Source organism: Papaver somniferum, chromosome 4 (genome assembly GCF_003573695.1).
Source record: "Papaver somniferum cultivar HN1 chromosome 4, ASM357369v1, whole genome shotgun sequence".
Lineage (NCBI taxonomy): Eukaryota > Viridiplantae > Streptophyta > Magnoliopsida > Ranunculales > Papaveraceae > Papaver > Papaver somniferum.
This window is the reverse complement of record NC_039361.1, coordinates 106,823,306-106,832,455: the sequence shown is the minus strand read 5'-3', so window position 1 is coordinate 106,832,455 and position 9,150 is coordinate 106,823,306. Positions and strand designations below refer to the sequence as shown.

General features: G+C 35.9%; 1 protein-coding gene across 1 annotated transcript; it reads left to right on the top strand.

Moving 5' to 3' along the window:
• Window positions 1-6,996: 6,996 nt before the first annotated feature.
• LOC113272947 (uncharacterized mitochondrial protein AtMg00310-like) lies at window positions 6,997-7,449 on the top strand. Its single transcript, XM_026522729.1, has one exon. The coding sequence runs from the start codon at window positions 6,997-6,999 to the stop codon at window positions 7,447-7,449; it is 453 nt and encodes a 150-aa protein (XP_026378514.1).
• The last annotated feature ends 1,701 nt before the right edge of the window (window positions 7,450-9,150 follow it).

The window sequence follows — 9,150 nt, the reverse complement described above, 5'->3', positions numbered from 1 at the left end:
CATTTCTTGGCTAAAACTCTATTCATCCCATACTAAACATAGGTTCTTCTCACAATCAATTTAAGCCGATAAACCAGCACACACACTCCGCTTGATGCATAAAACCGTAAGCCAAACAAAGGGACAAATGCACCAACATAACTTAGTTTTAATCTTGGCCGAAACCTCATTATTATTGCACACTTAGGGTTACACAAAATCTTCTTGTTATGGACACCCAAGCCATCACAAGATCATGCTTATATAGCCTTACAAAACCTATAGACAAGTAACTGACTAGCAGCTACATATTTACTTTACAAGGCAGTTGGCCTACCATGCCAACTGGCCTAACTTATTTCCTAAATCTATGTAGGTAGTTCCTAGCCTTTAGAAAGAATAAATCAAACACCAACTCGTGTAACCAACTTGTAACCATCAAGGCCATGTGCCTGGCACATGTCATCTAGCCTTGATGCGCCATGATAGGTTGCGCAGCCAAAGTACTGCCATCATACCTGAGCATCATTCCCCAATGATGCAAGTGTACTAATGCAAGTCTTGCTTACAGCCCTGCATGCCTTATGCACACAGGCTATGTGCCAAACTCTTTTGGCACCTCTTGATGCTAATCTCGCATCTTTGGCCATGTCCAAACCCTGTTTGGCCCATGTCTTGGTCTCTCTTACAACTCAGGATGCACCATGCATCTTTAGCCTATACCATGTTGCAAGTATTACGCCATCTTGGCGCTTTATTACTATGCCGCTTGACCAACCGGTCATACTAACCTACAATGTCCAAATCTTGTACCTGAAGAGATGGAAAACTAAAGTTCAAATTTAGTTAGTTACTGTAATAATATGCATGCATTTTTTTTTTCTTGAGCAATGACTTAAAAAGTATGCATTTTTTTTCTTGCAGCGGCAACTTACCATTAGACCTTCACCACCATATTGGAGTTTAAGCTTTCTTCTAGCTGCAACTTACCATCATACCTTCACCACCATATTGGCGTTTAAGCTAAAGAGTACGGATGCAATTCAATTATAAAAGTGAAAATGATGTGGAAGTTTCTTAGTCATTTAGTTAAATGAGAGGCAGGCACTAACGAACTATCCGGGGTTAGGAATTAGGATCCTTAGTGGAGAATGATTATAGAATCGGACTTTATGTAATTACTGGCCTTAGAGTACTCTAAAGTTTAGAGGTTCGTTATGATTCGGAGAACAATGGCTAAGAGAGAGTTCTAGATCGGTAATCCCTAAAAAGTTCAAAAAAGAGAAGAAAAAATATTTAGTTACCACCACCCCCACTATGAATTTGTCTCCCCATCTGCCTAATTTTATGATTGCCACTCATGATCACTTGTTATTAGAGTCGGAGAAAATAAGTTTTTAAATGGATTTTGTGGTGTTTGTGGGATTGATCTCTGGACCTTTAGCTTATTTGATAGCACACTCATTCCCATGGGAAAAGTGGGATCTCTGGTAGAGCGACAAGTGTTTGGTGTCCTGCGAAGAGATCCAAATCTTAATAACCGGCTAAATGGTGATTATAAATTCTACCCGAGCTGCTATTCCACACACTTGTTGCGGCACTATTTAGCACCCACCCACATGTAGACTCTAGATTCGGGAGTTAAAAACCCTTTTGATGAACGGGGACAGGGGGTCACTGCTGAACAGCCTTGATCAGTAATATTGGGACATGTGGATTTGAGTGGTCAGTAGTGTTGTGATTGGAACACAAAATAGCATATCCGAAATTCTACTGCCTTGTTTATGGAGAACTCTGTAACTAGGAAAACTAACATGGGTCAGATCTGGGATAATCAATCCAGACCTTTGATCATTTCCATCTTCACCTCATAACCAATCCCAACGTTAGAGTCATTCTCTTCTTTACCATTAAGATTGTGACATGTCATGTCCCATATCTGGACAAGCCCTCACTGTCCTAGCTGTAGCAAGGTCGTTTGTTTGTTTGGGTCTAATCCAGTACATCTGACTCAGTCGAGATCAGATGTCAGATAGATTATTTTTTATTTTCATAATGTCCGATTTGAGCCTATATGTTATTAAACATTTTTGAAAAATTTATTTTACGGAAATCTTTTTATAATAATGCAACAGATGTGCTTGCAAAATAAAACGTATAACATAACCATAGATGGTATGATAACCCTCCAAGCATCCTAGAGGGTCAAGTGTTGTTGAAACTTGAAACTCTAGTAAATAAAAATTCTTCTTCGCATCAAGTAAAAAAGATGGTTGTCATTTTCTCAAAACCATATATCAATAACCAAATTATTAAGCTAAGCACATTAAGAAGCATGGCTGGTTCCCGCTTCCCGCATTAAGTATGGCTGGAAACTTTTAGGACCTTAGGCCTTCTTAGCCTGACAAGGTTGTTTTGTTTGGTAGTATAGCTAGTAGCCAGTAGTAAGATGTTTGAAGTTTGGAACCAATTAAGATATCACGATTTGACCATACGCATTTGCAAACAGATCATTAATGGCATGATATATAGATATGTCTTCATAAAAGGCCACCATGACCAAAGTAAACTTCCCCTCACAAGTCACAATCCTAGCTATGTACCTCCCGTAGAATTTAAGCCGCTTGATGGGAGTTTATAGTTTGACTTCTAGTAACAATGAATGTAGCAGTAAACTTCCCCTCACAAGTCACAGTCCCATGTACCTCTCTTATCCCTTGGAAAATAACCCGGGGGTTTCTAGTTTGACTTCTGGTAACAACGTAGTGTCATGGCTCATGGCGCAAGGCTAACAAGGTGGGGTTTTGTCCAAAGTAAATGCTTGCACAAATTGTGATGACTGATTAGATTTGTGAGAATACAATTCACAAATCTTTTAGGTAGGGGCATATATACTCAACTAATTCATGAAAGACATATGTAACTGATAACTCATAGTATTCAACTTTGTGTGATTGTAGCTTCTAGGCTATGGGAATCCATTGTTATCATCCTGGCGCCCCCTTTTTTTTCTTTTTTTGTAAAGGTTCCGTGGGTAGACCTCTATGTAAACCCTCACGAGACTATAACTCGTCAATTAGGGTTGCCTAGAGGTTAAAAGGCTTGATGCATGTGCAAAATGCATCCTACGATAATAATGCGATGAATGAAAATTGGTAATGAAAGGAAACAATCGGCTTACATATGTCACAAGAAAAATCCGATTCCCAAAATCGGGTTGTAAAACATGTCAAAGTAAACAGAATTTGGATGTCCTCTGGTAATTCTAAACACCAATCCAGAATCGGTTTATAAGTGAATGAGCGTAAACCGATTCTGTGTAATTTTTACGGAAAAAATCAAAATATTGATGTTTTGATGAACTCTCTAACATTAGTTAATCTCACATCCAAAACAAAATTAACCCCTAATATGATTAATTAGTGCTAATTAATCAGGGATAAAATAGATAGTTTGGTAATTATTTTGATAAGGGGTGGTGTGAAGTGATTTCTAGTGACCTTTTTTTTATCGTCTAGCTATAGACCCCAATTTAGCCAGGAACCAAAAGGGAACTAAGGTTATTTCTAAGATAGATGTCTTTAATTTCTTCTCTAATCATTATTACATATTGATTGACGGTATTAATTATTCGTCAAAAATATTAATTAGTCAAATATCTAAATTTAGTTAGATAATTAACTTTTTTTTTTTTGTTCTTGATGTTGATTTAGGGATTTAAAATTATCTTATTATTTTAGGCTATGTCGAATGATTATAAAGGTCTGTTTGATTAACTTAATTTGCTTAAATACTTTTTTTAAGTGGGTTATATATGGTTAATAAATGTGTGAACTATATTTAAAAGAAGACATTGAAAGATCCATGTTTAGTAGTAGTCCATTATGGGGTGAAAATCAATAGCAGCTATGGAGTTGCCAATTTTGCCGTGATTCTTCTTTGATATTTTAGAGAAGCAAATCTTAAATTTCCCAAGTGATTGCTAATTTAGTAGGCATTCTGGTTCAAAGACATCAAAAGTGCATTTTGAAGTTTATTTATGAGAGATGTACGATGTACCCATACAAATATTACGTAGGAGGGACATCAGGAGTCATGTTTGCATGGCTTTCACCATGGTTTCTTGGTTCATAATATAAGATGTTATGCAAAAGATGCAATGTTTACTTTGTTAATGAGTCAACTACTTGGCGGATGTTTGGGGTACCAGAAGTGCAAGTATATTTGTTTATCCGGGTCAAAAGTAAAAATTTACTTTGCTAAAAGTGAAACTTTTTATCTCTGGTATCCAACTAATCTGGGAATAGATATCATATCCCCACAGCAAAACGATGGGAATTATTTGACGGATTTTGATGACCCATGAAGTATAAAAACAATGTTTGGTTGCTTATAAAGTTCTTCTGGTATAAATCGATAAAAATCTATTTGGTAGAATCGATTTGGTTCGAAAAAACTTGAAAGTCCAATTTTTCGAGCGGCGAAAAAGAAAGTCGAAAATTGCCAAGCAGGTCGTTACCCTACCCGTTGGGAGCAAAAAAAATTGGCGTGTCACAGTTGGTATGCTAGGAAGAACAAAGCAAAAAAACAAACAAGAACAATCTGCTCTTTAAACCACAAAGAACAGAGATACAAGAAGGAGGAGTCGATGACCAATGACGAAAAAATTTGTTTGAAAAAGCGGACTCTGCCACGAAAAATTAACAGAGGATCACGTCGGCTTGCGGTCTTTTAATCTTGAAAAAAAAAACAACTAATCCTCCGGAGAATGGCGTCACCTTCTCTGTTTAAAGACACTTATCAGCTGTTGGGCATCACTTTCCGTGATTATTTTGGTTATATTATATTATTCTTAATAACTAGTTATGGGCCCTAAATTACTGCGTGTAAAAGTCATTTTTAAATTTTATTACCAACTTACATTTTCATCTTTTTGCATTGGTACCAATACTATCACAGGAGTGATATCATCATGGTGGTGTTTGGCCCCTTGGAAATGCCTATCCTAGATTGGGTTATCAAGAAAATACATTTAAATTATGTTTGTCTTGTTCTAATTCTAGTCTAGGATATAAACAACTAAATCTTCCTTAATTTTAGGAAGCTAAAAAAGCAAGGTTATGCTATTTTCCAAAATAGTCAGGATACCAATATCCTTGCCTGGGTTAGACGGTTATAGAGGTAGTTATTTTAATTAATCAAAATATTTTCAATTTTTTTTAACTTTATTGTTATGTTTTTATTTTTTTCTCCGACAATTTTATCCATAATACATAATTATTTTATAAAAATACATATTTAAAATATGCAGAGACAAACATAGTACATGATAAACCCGTGATGGATATAACGGAAAAACAAACATCATCTTTATTAATACATTTCGAGATAATCCTGCTCAAGTTAGAGAAAAAAATTCCCTAGCTAAGCTTTATGTAGTCAAAGCTCCCAAACACGGCCCATGAGTCATGTGCCATGACTTTCACCGTAGCTTTTTTGGTTCATGATATCACATAATATCATAATATCACTACTCCCTCCGTTACTTTTTAATAGGCTGGTTTGATTTTTAGAGAAATTTAAGGAAATTAAGAGAACCAATCATTGAAAGTGGTCCTCATGACACTTGTCAATACAAGAAATGAAGTGAAATGGTTCCCATGACACTTGTCAGCAAAAGAAGTGAAGTGAAATGGTCCACAAGACACTTGTCATAAAAAGAAGTTAAGAAAAAAATGGTCCCACAAAACCAAAGTAACATTTGACTTTCCCAATTAGGAAACCAACCTATATTTTTGAAACATTTATTTATAGAAACCAGCCTATTAAAAAGTAACGGAGGGAGTATATTTTTTTGGTTCATAATTATATCTAAGGAAACAATGGCAACAACATCCAGATCAAGATCATCAACAAGCTCATCATCGATATCAATTGTTATAAAGACTCCATTGCCGATTCAATCCGATCATCCCGACCCAGACCTCAAAAGACAGAATCAGAAAACCACTGTTACTCCTACTACTGGTACCTGAGACACTGTTACTTTAATTCAGTTGTAAGGTATTATTATTGTGAAAACCTTAGATCGCGTAAGCCTATCTTACATGTTCTTGAAATCACATGGTTGAATTTGATCCAACCACTGCTTTGTGCAGTCAAACAAATTAGTTATGTTCTAAAACTAGTTAGACTTTGGGATACTATTTGGTCCTTTTGGAATTCTAGAAAGGTTTTTAAGTTTGAAAAGTTAGGATGGCTAGTCACGAATTGGTGGAGATATTATGGATTCTGGTGTAATGATCTTGATAAATCTTGTAATTGTTTCCGTTTCTCATGATCGGTTCTGGAGATCCAATTTCTCCTTACCTTTTTCTTCTTACTATGGAAGTCTTCACAAGAGCATTAGCTCAAGCCGAGCATGATGGGAAAATACAAGGTATAAAGATTGCAAAACAAGCTCCACAGGTAACTCATCTGTTATTCGCTGATGATTGCCTTCTTTTCGCAAAGGTAGAATTACATAATGTTAACAAGTTATTAACAGTTTCAGTGAAGCTTCAGGCCAACAGATTAACTTCCAGAAATCTGATGTTTTCTTCTTTAAACATCTACATTTAAGACATTGCAGGGTTCTATTGAGAAGATTAAAGATGAAACGCATGGCTTTGGATGAAAGATACCTTGGAATTCCCCTCTTTCTAAACAGGCGCAGATCAACATCTTTTTCTAGTCTTGTTAACAATATGACAAGAAGACTCATTAAATGGGATGGGAAATTCATGAATCAATCTGGCAGGACTGTAATGGTTAAGCATGTCCTGAATGCTATGCCTTCTCATCAAATGTCAGTCTTCAAGATACCTAAAGTAACAATAAAGAAGATGGAAAAAAGTTGAAAGAAGATTTTGGTGGAAAAAGAAGCAAGGAAAAGGACTTTACTTAATATCATGGTCAAGAGTGGAGTGTCACAAAGCTCTCAAAGGTTTGGGTTTTCGAGATTTGGAATGTTTCAACATGGAATTACTGGCAAAAGCAGCTTGGAGATTATGCAACAATTCGCACCAGATGTGTGCACAAGCTTTGAAAGGAAGGTACTTCCCAGATACACCAGTTTTACATGCAAAGAAAAAGAAAAATTCAACATGGGCTTGGCAGAGTATTTACAGTGTTATGCATTTCATTCGAACTCACAGTTTCTGGGTTTTAGGAAATGGTAAAAACATCCTCACTTGGAAAGATAATTGGATACAAGAAAAAGAATCTCCACCAATTACAATAGCATATTTTGAAGTGGCTGTTAATTACCACACAGTCTCTGACCTAATTGATGCAGACACAAGATCGTTGAAGCATAATATTATTTACCAACTTTTCTCAGAAAGATGCACGCCAAATATTATCCATGAGAATACCATATACCTGCACAGACAGAATAATATGGAAGCTAATAAGAAATGGGAATTTTAGCGTCAAATCTGCTTATCACAAACTAGTTGAGATTAAACGCAACAATCAACCTTATGATGCAGCAATGGAAAGTTTATGGAAGAAGTTATGGAATCTAAATACTTTACCCAGAGTAAAATTATTTATGTGGAAATGTGTGAATGATGCAGTGCCTTCGAATGAAAGAATGGCGCGAGTTCAACACTATGGAAGAGATAACTGCAAAGTTTGTAAGCAGGTGGCAGAAACTACTAAACATTTACTTTGGGAGTGTTCTTTTGCAAGAGCTGTTTGGATGTCAGTCCCAGGCGCAAGAAAAAGTATGACATCAACAAAAACATCTATAAAAGATTGGATCATTAGCTGGTTTTCGATGGATCTGACTATTTTGGGAGATGATTGGATTGAAAGAATGGAAAATACATGTTGGGGAATATGGAAAGCAAGATGTGAATGTGTTTTTGACGATCTGAAACCAAATCCAATAAAAGTCGTTAGAAGTCTGCAACACCTCAACAGTATGACAGGCAAAGAAATGATCAGATCCCATAGTCCTTCTGTGACTGCTAACACAATCTGTGTTCCTTTCACAAATTGGATGCCACCTACCTCAAACTCTTTTTCTATATGTTGTGATGCTTCTTTTAAAGAAATTTTAACTTTCAAACACACATGCATTGGACTAATATTGCGTAATTCTGCAGGAAATTTTGTGCGAGGAAGGAGCAGCTACTCAGATGGAAACCTGACTGCAGAACATGCAGAGGTGTAATGGGACTGCTGGAAGCTACTCAATGGGCAGAAGAACTTTGCAACAAGTGTGCTTTGAGTTGGATGCACAGAGGGTATTCAAGGCATCAAATGGAGATTTCCAGCAAGTCAGTTGGGAGAACCAATCTATTATTCTAGATATTATTAGTTTGTTTAGCAACCATCCATTATGGAATTACAAATTTTTTAAGAGATGTTTTAATAAACCAGCAGATGAACTAGCTAAACATGCTAGATCACGTAAAGCTTTAGAAAAATGGATTCATAATCCACCAGTCTTTATTACTCCATCTCTATAAGCTGATAAGAATGTTGTAACAACCATTCATTAATCAATATATTTCTTCTTTCCATCAAAAAAAAAATAAAAAAAAATGTGAAGGATTTAATGTCTCATTTTGTCAGTAAATTATTTGGAGGGTGTTTGAATCAGGGGCAAACTGGAGCCTGACTTACTCAGGCTCAAGCCCCCGCAAAAGCCACTGAAACCTTTTTTTTAAAGCCTAATTTATGTTTTACAAAAATTAAAGACAAAAATTTAGGTTTAAGCCTGGATAGAATTTAGTCAAGCCCAGCCCCTTGGAGAATTCATGGTTCCACCACCGGATTGAATACTAAAAGTAAAACTGTTTATGATTTTCCAAAAACAATAATCAATCACAGAAGTTAAAAGTGAAAGGCAAATTGCTTTTGCAAGTCATTTTTAAATTTTATTCCCCACCTGTATTCTAATTTCTTTGCTTTTATGAGTTAGAAAAATTAATTGCGAAGTTATATTCAAACATCCTCTTGATAAAATGACCAGATACTAACATACATGTTGAAAGAGCCGTGATATGAGCCATTTAAAATACACGACTATTTTTCTTTTTTTTGATGCCAAAGATGTGAAATTTATTAAGAAAAAGGAATTACATTGTCTGCAATCAAAAGACTCTCGATGATATCTGG